At 37.7% G+C, this 15,065-nt stretch overlaps 1 protein-coding gene across 8 annotated transcripts in view; it reads right to left on the reverse strand.

Moving 5' to 3' along the window:
- Positions 1-15,065, reverse strand: part of GBF1 (golgi brefeldin A resistant guanine nucleotide exchange factor 1) — a 210,712-nt gene that overhangs the window by 69,584 nt on the left and 126,063 nt on the right. For all 8 annotated transcript variants that reach the window (XM_063307612.1, XM_063307608.1, XM_063307610.1 and 5 more), the window contains 6 exons: positions 10,146-10,348; positions 8,859-8,982; positions 7,338-7,463; positions 6,970-7,052; positions 6,617-6,853; positions 6,053-6,146 (listed from right to left, as the gene is read on the reverse strand). In XM_063307612.1, coding sequence (XP_063163682.1) covers positions 6,053-6,146; positions 6,617-6,853; positions 6,970-7,052; positions 7,338-7,463; positions 8,859-8,982; positions 10,146-10,348 — 867 coding nt within the window. The remainder of the gene's footprint in view (positions 1-6,052; positions 6,147-6,616; positions 6,854-6,969; positions 7,053-7,337; positions 7,464-8,858; positions 8,983-10,145; positions 10,349-15,065) is intronic.

Below are 15,065 nucleotides of genomic sequence, written 5' to 3' on the forward strand. Positions count from 1 at the left end.
TTGTGCAGGGACAATACTAAGAAGCTTCCAAGAAGATAGAAGGAAGAGGGAACAAAGAGATGGAGAAACATAACCCACTCAGGAAAAGATGCAAGCCACTCAGGAAAAGTTCTTATTCCCTACAGCTTCAGTATAGATTAAAAAGCCTTTCTTGCTGATTATCTTTCTGGATCCCTAGAAGAAAAAGCTGCCATAAGCTCAGGGAGTGAGGATGTACAGGCTCTGCAAAGGAGAGGATTCCTGCCTCTGCCCCGAAAAGAAACAATGTCTGGTGGTGAATGGAGACTGAGAAGGACTGAAGCAGCAAACTGTTCACTAGATAGTCTGTGAAGAGAAATGTGCTATCTTCCTGAGGCACAAATGTTGGTTGTAACAGAAAGACTTATTACCTCTTTTTACCCTGGAGAGTAATTCACAGATTTCTGAAGAAGGGCATTTGCTCAGCTTTCCAGGGATGGGAAGGAGAGAAGCTCAGGTTATATCAAACTGAAAGTAGGTTGTAAGGCAGAGGTTGATAAGGTCCATTATCCTGGGTATTTCTATTTTGGTGTATTTGGCTAGATCAGGTGTGTTGCGCAGAACTGCAGCCATGGATTCTTTTGCTAGTGCCGGGTCTATGGATGTGAACAGAACTGTAACGTCGAATGATACCATGATCTCATCTTCTTCTATTTTTATGTTTTTGATTTTCTGGAGGCACTGTAGTGGGGAGTTGATAGAATGTGGTGTCTGAGTTTCTTTGTAAGCTCTTTAGCTATGTTATATGTGGGAGTCCCTGGTAATGATATGATGGGCCGAAGCGGTATGCCCGGCTTGTTACAACATACAATACGAAGACTGTAACAGCCACTATGTAGGACAGACAGGCAGAAGACTAGCAGAGCGCATCCACGAACACCAACTAGCAGTCAGAAGACACAATGACAACTCCTTAATCTCACAACATGTCATGAGTACTGATGGTGAGCAGGAGGGGGCCTCTATCCAGGGGGGAAAACGCATGCGTAGTACTGAGGAATTAAGCAGCCATTCAAAGAGACACAGATCAGACCTGCCTTAACTTTCGGGGTTTATCTGTCTGGGTTTTTCCCACGCTTCTTCAGTTTGTTAGGATTCTGTTTTATGTAGCAGTAATAAACACTAGAGACCTACTCCTCATCTCAGCGTGATTTCTGACTGTTAGGACACAACACATGGACAGACTCAACCATAGTTTCAACTGGGAAATGGTGAGCATCCTAAACCAAGCCAAATCCAAAAACGCCAGAGAATTCCTGGAAGCCTGGCACTCAGACAAAGCAGCCATCAACAGACACATAGAGGTAAACAACATTTACATACCAGTCAAAAGAGAAAATAGAAAAGCCAAAAGACCAGTACACTCCCTTGCCAGCAATCAACACCCAGATATGCAAAAATCAACACTAGGATTAACACCAGATGAACCATCAAACAGCACAATACACCCTAATCAAGGAACTCAGGCAATCAACCAAGCAGCAAACAACAGCCCAATCAAAGAACTCCCAGGGAGAGAACAACACCCCCACCAACACAAGCAGGGCAAGCCACGGTATATAAACTGAGAGCAAGGCCCACTCCGTCTTTGCACTGAAGATGTGGCCTAGTCTGGCAATGAAACGTCTGCAAGAAAACAACAAGGCTCAGAGAGCACCAAGGACTCCACAGTTCAACCCTGAGCTACAAATATTTGCTTCAAAAAGGTGTGCTTTGCACAATTACACCTAGTGAGCTAGTTGCATTATTACCTGAACTGGTCAGACTGGCAACGTTATTCATGTTTTGCGTCATATACTGACCACTACAACGTGCTCTATGTGGGATTGTTCTTCAAAGTGCTACCGTGGATGAAAAATGTGACAGCTATGCTGCTAACTGGTGCAAGGTACAGAGATCATATGGTGCCTATGTTAAAAAAAACTACAACAGTTGCCAGTTGTTTACTGGGTTCATTCTAGGGCATTGGTGTTCTCCTATAAAGCCCTAAACAACTTAGGGCCTGACTATCACCTCTTCCATTCCAAACCTGTTTGGTTGATAAGGTCTGTGAGATTATCCATGTTAACAGTGAGAGAGATGGAAATAAAGATGAATTATGCAAAACAAAGAAATTTGAATTTGCAAATAAAACAGGGAAATGGTTGGCATGTAAAAAAAGAAAAAAAGTGATATTAAACTTACAAGAATGAAATATTCCAACAACAGATAATGCAGGTATGTGAAAAGTGTTTCATCAATATTACTCTACTTTATATAAAGGTCAAGAAATTTCCTCGGAAAAAGTGGATGAATATTTACTGAAGATTTATCGACCAATATCTTTATTGAATAATAACTATAAATTGTTTACCACGATTTTGGCTGAAAGGTTAAAAATAATTTTATAGGACTTTATTCATGAAGATCAATGTGGGTTTTTATCTAAAAGACAATTACAAGATAATATTAGAAATGTCTTGGATATTCTGAAGTATTTGGAACAACACAATGAAAAACAAGCTGCATTGATCTTTGATGCAGAGAAGGCTTTTGACTATTTATTTATTTATTTATGATAAATAAATTTGTTTGTTTATAATAAATAAATAAATAAATAAATTTTTTATGTTTCGAATTTAGTTACTGCCCATCTCACTCAAAGAGCGACTCTGGGAGGTTTACAATAAAACCAGAATAAGTAGACATTAAAATACAATAAAAACAATAATCTTAAATAAAAATATATAATCCAAGTTATAGCTGTTAAAAAAATTATTAATTCAATTTAAAGGAGCATCTTCAGGGTGAAGATTTGAATTGGATTTTCTTGTTTAGACTTCTGAAACAAAAGGACCTTGGAGATAATTTTATTAAATGGGTAACATCAATTTATACTTCACAGAAAGCACAAATAATTGTTAATGGAGAACTAACAAAACCCTGTGAGATTCAAAAAGAGACGGCGACTTCCGGCTGAGAGCCATGACAAGCTAGATGTCCCTTTTTTGTAACAGGATGGCATTACGATGGAGATGGCAGGGGAGGCAAGAACTGAGCTGCCAGGGGAGATCTTGAGATAACCCACATGACCCCATATAGCTGCTCCTTGTGAGTAACCTGCAGGAATCGCCATTTTGTGGTTTGCTTGTGGGTTGAGTGGCTGGGAGCCGAGGGAGAAACCATCTTTGCTCGCAGTCATCAATGCAGCCTTTTTTAAGGACAGCAAGCATGACCAAGCCTCAATTCTTAATCACTTTGGAATTATGTTTTTTTCCCTGCTGCTTTAGAAAGTATAAGACCCTTCGGAATGACAAGTTATACTGCATTCACTAGGTGAGTCGCCTTCTTAGAAAAAGAATTTTTAATTACAATTTTAAAAGCTCTGAAAAATATTACTTCCTGGATTAAATAGCAATAGGGTGCTTTGAATATAGAGTTTAGAGAGTTTAACTATGGATTAAGGGCTCAGATGGACTTGGACTTAAAATTTTAAACTTTTGGAAGGATTCTTCTCATGAGAAAGGGGCTTTTTTTATCCTTTCGTTAGTCAAAACAAGATAGGTAAAGGTAAAGGTTTCCCTTGACATTAAGTCCAGTTGTGTCCGACTCTAGGGGGCGGTGCTCATCTCCGTTTCAAAGCCGAAGAGCCGGCGTTTGTCCGTAGACACTTCCGTGGTCATGTGGCCGGCATGACTAAACAGAACGCTGTTACCTGCCTGCCGAAGCGGTACCTATTAATCTACTCAAGTTGGCATGTTTTCGAACTGTGGGACTTTAAAAGTTGCACACTAGAGGGAGCTAGAGGATAACAAAAGAATGGAGGGGGATATTTTAACAGTGAGCAGTTTGATGGAAAATTATGAAAAATTTATTAAAGTTTATGACAAATGGACTTTGAAACTTTTGGAAATGATAGATAGATGGACAATTAAGGATGCAATGGAAGAACAAAATACTTTGGATAAGTTTGAAATTAATCTGAATGTGGATATAAATGTAAGGGATGAGAAGGATGCAGAAAAGGATGTGCTGGACTTTCAAATGAAGCAGAATGATGCTTCAATGTCTAAAGAGTATATACAACTAACAAACCAGAAAAGTGATATGGATAATTCTTTTTTTACTGCATGTGTCCTAACAGTGAGTATCACACTGAGACGAGGAGTAGTTCTCTAGTGTTTATTACTGCTACATAAACAGAATCCTAACAAACTGAATAAGTGTGGGAAAAACCCAGACATATAAACCCCAAAAGCTAAGGCGGGCCTGATCTGTGTCTCTTTGAATGGCTGCTTAATTCCTCAGTACTACGCATGCGTTTTCCACCCTGGATGGGAGCCCCTTCCTGCTCGCCATCATTACTCATGACAGCATGTACAAAAGAGATCTGTTAAAGTTTTGAAGGATTTTCTGAGAAGTGACCAAAAAAAAGATGAATTCCTCCTTCTGGATTTACAAAACAGACTTGCTAATGTTTTGGAAGATTATTTGGGAAAGGATTAAAAAAAGATGTCAAGAAATCAAGATGTAGGACTTTATTTGAAGGGGTTAAGAATTAAGATTGTTAAAGGGATAGGGAAGGAATATAAGGTTGGCTTATTCAATCAAGGATAAGATAGATAATAAGTTGTATCTGAAAACCCTTACTGGACTTTTGCTGACAAGGAATGAATGATAAGGATTTTGGATTTTGTTTTTAGCTAAGAGATGAGATTTCAGGTGAAGAGAATATATGTTGCAACTTAAGAGATGGAGATAAAGTTGGGGGAGATGGGCGGTGATACAAATTTAAATAAATAAAAATAAATAAATTTACTTAAATTGTGTGTACTTGTTGGGATGAAGGGGGGAAGTTACTCATTTTTTCTTGTTATTTTTCCTTTCTCACACTATATTTTTCATTCTTTTTTCTTTATTTATATTTTTGTAGTTTGTGTAGTTTTTATTCTTTTTAACTGTAATCCTTAATAAAATTATTTGAAAAAAAAGAGATTCAAAAAGGAACAAGACAAGGATACCAGCTGTCTCCACTCTTGTTTATTTTAGTTCTTGGGGTACTGATGAGAGAATTGTGGGAGTTAAGATTAAAACAGAAACTTATACAGTAACTTAAAGGCTTCTGTGGATGACCTGGTGTTAGTCTGGAAGATCCCCCAGAGCAGGTTTCTCAACCAGGGTTCTGTGGCACCCTAGGATTCCACAAGAGGTCACTAGGGGTTCCCTGGGAGATCACAATTTATTTAAAAAATCATTTCAAATTTGGGCAACTTCACATTAAAGAGGTAAGTTTCATTCTTTATTTTTACTTTAAGAACACTTAATACATATACGCAGGCCTACAGATGAAACGAATATAACTATTTTGTAATTTCTGGCCTATATTTGAGCCTGAATGTGCAGGGGTTCCCTGAGGCCTGAAAAATATTTCAAGGGTTCACCCAGGGTCAAAAAGTTGAGAAAGGCTGCACTAGAGGGAGTGGAAACATTAATGGGAGACTTAAAGGACTTTGGCATGCTAGCAAGTTTTCAGATTAATAATCAGAAGATGAAGATGCTAACAAAAAATATGAAAATAGAAAATCAAATCAAACTGATGAAGAAAACTGGTTTTAAGATTGAGAAAAAAGTAAAATATTTGGGTATTATTATGACAAATACACCGTTACTACCTCAACCCTAGCCACAATAAAATCACTGATTTTACTGAGGATGGGGAAGAGGCACACAAATGCATTTGTCATTTTGGGGGTCACTGATGCCATCAAGTTTGAAAACCCTGGACTAACCTGTCAGGCTTGTTCATGAGTATTGCCATGAAAGTATTCTGTTGCAAGTAACATGGTTTAATTGTAGTTTAATTTCCATCTTCCCATTTGAATCTGATATGTATATAGCACTGAAATAATTTCAAATATTGAGCCATTTACTGGGGTCAGCTCACTGCTGGTTAAGTATTAAGTAATAAAGTGGTATATATTCATATATGAATCAGTCTTCTTCATTAACTGTGATTAAATTTAAATTATCTACCTGTCTCCATTTGAAGACTTACCTCACTGCTGAGGGCTGTGAATTTACAAAGAGAAATTATGAGGTTGTCAAAAACATCACTGAGGCCATAATGAGCAGATATCATGGCACATTTTCTGAAAGACAAATCATAACACTGTAAGAGAAACCACAGTGAATGTTTCTAGATTCTCCAGATCCTTCACATTATTTTCCTGTGATACAAAAAGACTTGTTCAAATCAAGCAGGTAACTTTCAAATGATACCATGTATGTGTTAATGATGGGCAAACTGATGACTATTATCATCATTGCAATGATTATTGTATTTAATCCACGATTAATCGTGGATTAAATACAATAATCATTGCAATGATGATAATAGTAGATGGCATTCAGAAAATACAATTCTGTCCGCCAAAACACAAATACTACCTCAACGTCCATTTTCCATTCTTGCATATCTATTCATATGTATTCACTGGAGTCAAATACTGTATGCCTTTTTATGGAAAATATCAGCAAGATTTCCTTAACATCAAAGTTTTTTGGTCAAAATAAGGACATGGGATATAAAATAATGTTGCAGGCTGTGAAGGAGAGTTACCTGAAACCAGAAATAGCCTTCTGGATTATTGTTTCATCTAAGCTTTTGTCAAAAACATAGGAAAGGGCTGCAACAGTAGGTCCCCAGGTCATAGCAAAGAGGTCATGATCATAGCTGCCAGGTGGAACATGCAGGAAGATTCCTTCATCAGTGGCTCCACGATGCAACAACACACTCCATACATAGTTTTCTTTTACTAAACCTGTCTGCTCTTCTGGCATCACAATCTCTTCATTTCTATCAGAGATGAATACAAAAACATTAAATGATCAGTTGTTAAACTACATTGTAGCAAATGTACTAAGATTGCTCTGATAACTCTCTCCTTCCAAAGGTAAATATAAAACACTTACTTGATAGCATAATATATATCTTCTAACATGTCCTGGTCAAAATCTTTGCCACCATTTACTCCTTTCAGATTTTTTCGGAATTCCTGTAATTAGCAGTGAGAGAAAGTACAGCATTACGTTCTGATACATTCTGAATTCTGCAAATTAGCTTTATTGTATTTTGAATACTTTATTATGAAATGCAGAAGGAATATCTTTGGAAGATTGTTTTGGGATTAGTTTCTAAGCTACTGAAAATTCAAGAGAAAAAAGCATAGAAACAGGAGCAAGAAAGCTGAAGGTGCAAATATAAATCTTAATAAAGCCTGAGACATCAGAAAAAACAAGATATTCAGGTTAGCAGATCCTATGAAGAAGAAATATCTCACCTCTAATGTCATAGGTACATTCTGCTTGCGAACATTATGATTGTGCTGGTCAGTATTCAGCATGATAACTGCATAGGCCAAAGCAAAACAGGCATCACTATTAGCAAATGGAGTCCCATTTGATTTCTGAAAAGGAGAGTGAGAATGGAAATCAGATCCAATATAATGAAACTATAATATTGTATTTAACTAAAAGGAAAATGACACAAATTTAAGCCACTCTGCTCTAAAAAGAAAGAGTAAATAGAAAGTCTATAAATCCACACAAAAAGGTCTCATACATTACCCAGCTTTCCTACCAAAGTTTGTTCATCGAGGATTGCCAATTCTCACTAAAACCAATCTTGGAGAATATTTCCCCCTACCAAATTTGTGTATATCACCCAACTGGATATGTGTGTGCATGTGTATATATATGAACTACCATAGGCCACACTCCAAAATAAAAAGGCAGGACAAAGACCAAAATTAAATTAATATTGATTATTGATTATAAATTAACATTAATTGTCTGTAAAGTAATGTAACTTTTTGTAAAATTATTAGTTCCCCATCTATATGTACACATTCTTTCTCACAGAAACTATTCCCTTGCATACAGAGAATGCAGAAGTCAGCTCAGCGAAGTTAAGACTTATTTATTCTTTAATAAATCCATTGAGTCCACAGGTTTGTGGACTCAAACCAAAACATTGAGGATAGATCTGTTTAGCCCAAGTTACAAACTGGAATAGAAACTGGGAAAAACTTTCCTCAGACATTGATACGTTTTTTTCTCATTTGTTTGCAACCAAGAAACAGGGTAATAGCCCTATGTACTAAGTTGCAAGTATAAAGGAATCGTATTTAGGTTGCAGTAAGTTTATAGTAAATTCAATTGAGTTGTGTGTTCTTACTTCCAGGTAAATACACAGAGAACTTCTAATCTTGTACATCTTTTTATTGCCTTTGATATTTGCAACAGATAACCTCACATTTATGTCTCTTACATATTTGCTTACTTTCAACAGTACTTTCCTGTATTATCTCAGAGAATGTAACATTATGACAACCACTCCAACTCCATTCACAGCTGATTTCAGGAAGGAAAAACTTAGTCTTACTTTCAAGTAAAAATAGTATCTAACCTCTACTCATACCATTTTTCAGCATGTGAGTGTTGTCCCAGTTTCCATTGTTATATTATTTCCATTTCAGTTTATCATTTACCATCTTGGTGCTAGTTTTGGATATTTTTCAAATAGACAATTCACACAGAATGCTAAACTATAATGTGGTTTGTTTGATTTTGGCTGATTTTTGTTGTGTTTTGGTAATAAATCATAGCTCACATATGAATTCAGCCACTGTTGAAACTTTCTCACCCCTCCCAAAAAATTTCAAGTAAATATAACCTGACCAAAATCAGCTATTCTTTTCCACAATGGTAAAAGTAAGTATACAGAAAAGTATTCTTCATCCCAATTTAATTACTTAATATATTGTTTAAGAACAAAAGAATAGGACAATTTCAAAACATACATGCCAATGTTCCGTAAAGGCTTCCAATAGCCTCTGAATCACAGGAGCTTCTCCTGGCAAACGAAAGGCTTCTAGGTAGAATCGCAATGCTTCATCTAGTCGTAAACCTTGGAAATGGAAAGTCCTGAGGAGAAAATACAAAATCAAGGTAATCTGGTAGAACAAAGGGAGTATTAGGCAGATTTACATCACAAAATCATTAATGGTCAGAACATGTTTTATTTTCAGACCTTTATTTCCAATTATTTGGAGATGCACGGGCTACTTTCGGAGAATGGTTTGGTATGACAGTAAAAATCCTACAGAGAAGATGATACCACTAGGTTGTTCCAGAGAGTCCTTTATCCATGTTAATGTTAGCACTTAGCCAGTTTCATCAGGTCTTACCAAAGCCCTGTATTTTTAACATAAGGGGCAGCAAACAGGTCTGTTCATTAAAAGGTCTTTTACACACCAGCTGTATCAAAAATGATTTGGAAATACAGAGTTCCATGCAATGAAAAGTGTAACAGTCTTCTTATTTTTAGGTTCTGATTCAGAGAACTCCAAAAACAAAGGAAGGCAAATCTGGCAGCTTCTTAAGCCAGTTTTTAAAATCAAATTATGGATTTTAGCCCGAAACACGCAATGAATAATGCTGAAATACTACCCAACTCACATCTATTAAAATTTAGCTTACAAATATATTAATTATAATGGGGCAATCAACTGAATTTGATCTGAGGGCCAGGTTCTGGCTACTACTTTACCTAACAGGCAAGGGAAAGAAACTCTACCCTTCAATATCATTTATATTTGTCATTTGTATTCCTGCAGGAAAAGGTGAGCAATGACATTTATCTCTTCCTGCTACAGGAGAAATGCTCAGGCTCAGACCTCTGTTTCAGCCATGCTGATGATACAGTATCATTCTCTTTCAGCCCAATGTTAACTCCCAAGATTAGTGTGGAATTAAAACAAGGGAGACTCCCATGTGTGCTCTCTTGAGGTCTCAATAGTAAAGGTAAAATATAAACATGATAAATATATAATCTAACCATAAAGAGACAGGTTTGTACTATTTTAGAATGAACAGCTGCTCCATCTCAAGAAGGCAATTGGTAAGTTCCAAATTCCAAATAACTAACATACATACATACAACCCCATAAAATAGCACAGCAAGCATAATTCCTAATGATTTCCAAGGTCCTTTGCAATTTATAACTGTATGAAAATCAACCAACCATTATTCCCTATTCCAGGGTTCTCTTAGCTTGCTCCCAATGTGTTTAAGCATTTCTACTCACCTGACAAAACTATCCAGCAAATCGACATTTTTCCGATCACTCACAAATTCCCCAATCATTTTCTTGTCCAGTCTAGGATTTTCTCTCAGCCACTTTGCCACTTGATTGTTATCCATTGGGGTAGCCAAGAAATTTTTCTCCTGAAGAAGCTGTATTCCTTTCTTTGGCTTTTGATTGAACTGCTCTGAACCACTTATTAAGAGCTTAAAAAGTCAAACCAATGAATTAACCAAGATATACTTTATAGTGGGATTATTCTAATACCAAATCACATACTGTCTGTATAATAATAGAATTAAGTATGTTCTTTTTTAATCTTTAGATTTGGAGCCCACTTTTAGACTTTATTCCACACGATCAGTTATACATTAGTAAAATATAATACAGCCACTTCTTGTTTAGCGGCTACCTCATTTAATAACTGTTCGTAAATACAATGGTAATTTTTTAAAAAAACAATTCTGACCAATGCACTTACACTAAACTTTTGCGCCTGACAATAACACATGCTGGACTGAGAGTAATGCTGGCGTTGCTGCATGAGAGAACTTTATCTAAACGAGATGGCAGTAACCAGTGATCTTTGCAGCACCTCTCTCTCTCTCTTTCTGTCATATATTTGCTTAGTGACCATTTCACTTCCGATTTAAGGAATGGATCACAGTTGCTAAATGAGGAGAGGGTGTAATTCTATGAAGATATTACCATTTAAACACCTTTTAAACGATAACATCTTCTCAGAATTAACACCCTCTCCTCACCCTAAGCAAATATTTATAACCTCTCTATTACACAGGAAGGCAGCTAACAAAAAACAGAACAGGAACAAGTTACCATCACAACATGTATTAAAGAACACAGTAAACAGTTATCTCCCAAAGGCTTTCTGAAAAAGCCACAGTTTTTATAGGCCTAAAGGAACATTCCTTGAAAGGAAATTGTATTCTTTTGACATATTACTGAAATGGCTCTTATCTCATGTAATCTACCAGCACATCTCAGGCAATGGTAGAGTACAGGATAAGTTCTCTAGTGTCTTGACTGCATTAATAGGTTCATATTTTCATCCTACACCGTTTGAACTTTAAATGTCAATTCTTTGACTATAGCTACAAAACACTAAATTTGATGCAAAATTCAGATCAATTTGCTCTTGTAATATTGCATTCCAGAAAGTTGTAATTTCTGTGTACAAAGGCTGCCTTCTGTGAAAGAGTAATTTAGGTAACATGTCATTAAGGCATAAAGACACCATCATCAAAGCATGCATCTGATCATGTTTTGACACACCCATTACCCATATATACATTATAGCCAGAAGCATACGCAAGCTACAAATCTGAGACTGAAAAGAAACACAGAGCTAGGTATCATCTTAAAACCAATGACATGCTGCACCAAATCTATTTTTATCTCTCTCTTAATTTTCAGTTACGAAATGATGTAGACAACTATGGTATCCTACAATCCTTCAAATGTCACAAAATAATGATCTAATTTCACTTTCTGGCTGGCTTCATATAACATACTAAACTTTCATAACAGGTTTTGAAATTTCTAGCCTAAAATAGGCTAGAATCAGGATGAGAAATACACAATTCAGTTTGTTGTGGGAACACAGCCACTGTCTTAAGTAAATTGTGTGAACAAGGACATGGCATTATGCCGTAATATGATTTAATTGTTTGGACAAAACATATTATGTGAACACAGGAATTGTGTTTTCCTATGAAAGCAGATTCTGAGACTGATCCTCCAAGAAAGATTGGAATTACCCATGCTCGAAATTTCATCCCACCAACATTATACACCACAACATGGCCCATTAAAATGAATACTTCTAAGAGGTCTAGAAGAATCTACAGGGGTTTATTTTTCCTGTCCATATTAAAACCATCTGTTAATAGTTTATTTTCCTGTCACTTATTTTTGTACTGAACTAGCAAAAATCCCAACAGATTGAAAAAACACCCAAGTATCAGAAGAGAGGGAGCTCTTCTAACTCAAAATGAAGTTGGTCAGCCAGCTGTCCAACTGCTGAATATTTCCAAACTCTGTTCACCTTCATCAAGCAGAGCACTGAAGTAAATAACATATAAAGCCCTTTCTATTTTTATGATTATATAACCTCCCCCTTCAAACCAGAATGCAATTGGATAGACTCCATTCTGTGAAATTAGTTGAAATCAATAAACTACAAAAAAACCCTATATCCTTGGACACAAATACAGGTAGTTCTTGGGTCATCATGGCAATTGGAACTCGAATTTCTGTCACTAAGTGATGGGGTTGTAAAGCGCGATATCACGTGACCGCATCGCTTAGCAACGGCAATCCCGGCAGTCCCAGTTGCCGTCATAACCCCAGGACTGTGCAGGTCATTAAGTGGGAAGAGGCAGGAGTCCCAGGCAAGCAGGCGAGAACTGCACATAAGAGCTATGGGCACGGGGGTGCTGCGAGTGCTAAGGAGTGCAGGCAGGTGCCATGGGCAGGTGGTAGCGGCAGATGTAAATGCGGGCCAGCCCAAATTTTGATCACATGACCACAGGGGCGCTGCAACAGCCAGAACTTTGAGGACCAGTCATAAGTCAATTTTTTCAGTGCCATCATAACTCTGAATGGTTGCTGAACAAATGGACTTAGAAAACCTGAGGACTACCTATGCTGTCACCAAGTCAGTGTAAAATTTATTCTAACCAGATTAGACACAGGTTTTCTGCCACTGCTGCTTAAACTATAATTCTGTTTCATTTCTGTAATCTCTTAAGGAGCTCAGAAGCCAATTATCTGGAAATAAGGTCAATTACATGCAACATTTTTCCATTTCAGAAATCAATCAATACACTCAATCAGTATGTACCTCCTGATGATGGCTACAAGAATCACAGATGCAAAATTTTGAGACCAGACAGGTCCATCATAATTTTTCCTTTTGCTTATTTTTAATAGAACTGATTTTTATATCAAAAGATTGATGCTTTTATTTTCATCTCTTGAGCAGGAAAAAGGATTGCTGTCTCTGGTCACAAGCCTCAAAGCTGTTAAAGCCAGGAGATGTGGCTACAGTGGTAGTTTTCTTTTTCATCATCATTATTACCACCATCATGATATGATGCCTTGATTATGTGTAATTTGTGCAGGCTGTGAGGGGCTTACCTGTCTCACCAGTTGGTGTCTATATTACACTTGGTAATATAAAGTTACTAAAGAATTTTTGTTTTCAAAGGAAAAGAAAAATTTGGTGTAATTCTCATTAGTAGAGTGTGATGTTCTTATACCTACTTCACTGTGAAGTGACCAAGATCTTGAGAAGATCAGATCACGGTATATCTCTCCACTAGCTCTTTGAGCTAGTGGAGAGATATACTGTGCTCTGGGAAACTCTTGATGTCAGAAAGGCTCAAAATAGGGTGTGATTGGGAGACGCTCTTGGCCCAATATTTCCAAATCTATCACCTTCCCCAAACCAGTAGAAAATTTGGATTAGTCTGAATTATTTTCTTCTTAGGACTTGCAGTAGGAGGGAACATTATTCAACTTGGAAAGGAATGAGGAGACAATCATGTTACCACCCTGACATTTCTCTTTGATCTATTGCTGAATAGCTTTTCACATGACTGCCCTCTCTCGGTGTGATGCTGTGACTGCCCTCTTGGGGCCTGTAGGAGTCTGGATGGGGAACAACAGGCTTCAGCTGTGGGTTAATGGCTCTTCTGTATCTGGGACTTTGTCATCGTTGGTTCTGGATGGGGTTGCACTGCCCCAGACAGACCTGGTGTGTAATCTGGGGGTTCTCCTGGACTCACAGCTCCTGCTTGAAGAGCAGGTGCCAGCCGTGGCCAGGAGCGTCTTTGCGCAGCTTTGTGATGTGCACCAGTTACGCCCTTTCCTGGATCGGGAGGCCCTTCATGCAGTCACTCATGCCCTCATTATCTCCCACATAGACTACTGCAATGCATTCTACATGGGGCTACCCTTGAAGAGTATCTGGAAGCTTCAGCTGGTCCAGAATGCAGCAGCGCGGGCTGTTTTTGGGGCCCCTAGAAGGGCACATGTAACACCACTGCTGCATGAGCTGCACTGGGTGCCAGTTTGCTTCCAGGTCCAATTCAAGGTGTTGGTTATTAACTCTAAAGCCCTACATGGCATAGGGCCAGGTTACCTGAGCGACCGCCTCTTCCCCATCACATCAGCCTGCCCCACCCAATCATGCAGACAGGGCATGTTACAGACCACTTCTGTAAGAGAATTTTGTTTGGCGGGGTCCAGGAAGTGGGCCTTCTCTGCAGTAGCCCCTGCCCTGTGGAACATGCTGCCCCCGGAGGTGAGGTTAGCCCCATTGCTCCTGACCTTCCAGAGGAGCCTGAAGACCTGGCTCTGCTGCCTCATTTGGGGCGGAGAGGGGAGTAGCTCCCCATGGGGATGGCTGGTATCTTAGACCACTCCTCCCACGTATGGACTCTATTGGATTCTCCTGCCACTTGGATTTTATTCTTATTCTTATTTTTATATTTATTTATTAAGAGTAATGATATATTTATATATTGTATTTATCTTTTACGCTTGCTGTTGTAATTGATTATTTTACTGTAAACCACCCAGAGTCCCCCAGTGGGAGGAGATAGGCAGGGACAAATTTAATAAATAAATAATAATAAATAAATAAAAGAACATTTAAACAGGGATGTTATTTTTTTTCTGGACTGCGGTTATATTAGATTTTCAATTTTGTTGGGCAATAGCCATATGTCAAAAGTAGTGACTGAAACAGAAACAAAAACATTTTTTTTCATTTATATTTGATTAAAGTAAATATAATTTAATATTTCCATCATATATTTAATAATGTCCTCCTTCTGTCCCATTAAAAGCAAAACTTTGGTAACAATTTCCAGAATTTGTTTGGGATCACAATCAATG

The sequence above is a fragment of the Candoia aspera genome, chromosome 6 (genome assembly GCF_035149785.1).
Source record: "Candoia aspera isolate rCanAsp1 chromosome 6, rCanAsp1.hap2, whole genome shotgun sequence".
Lineage (NCBI taxonomy): Eukaryota > Metazoa > Chordata > Lepidosauria > Squamata > Boidae > Candoia > Candoia aspera.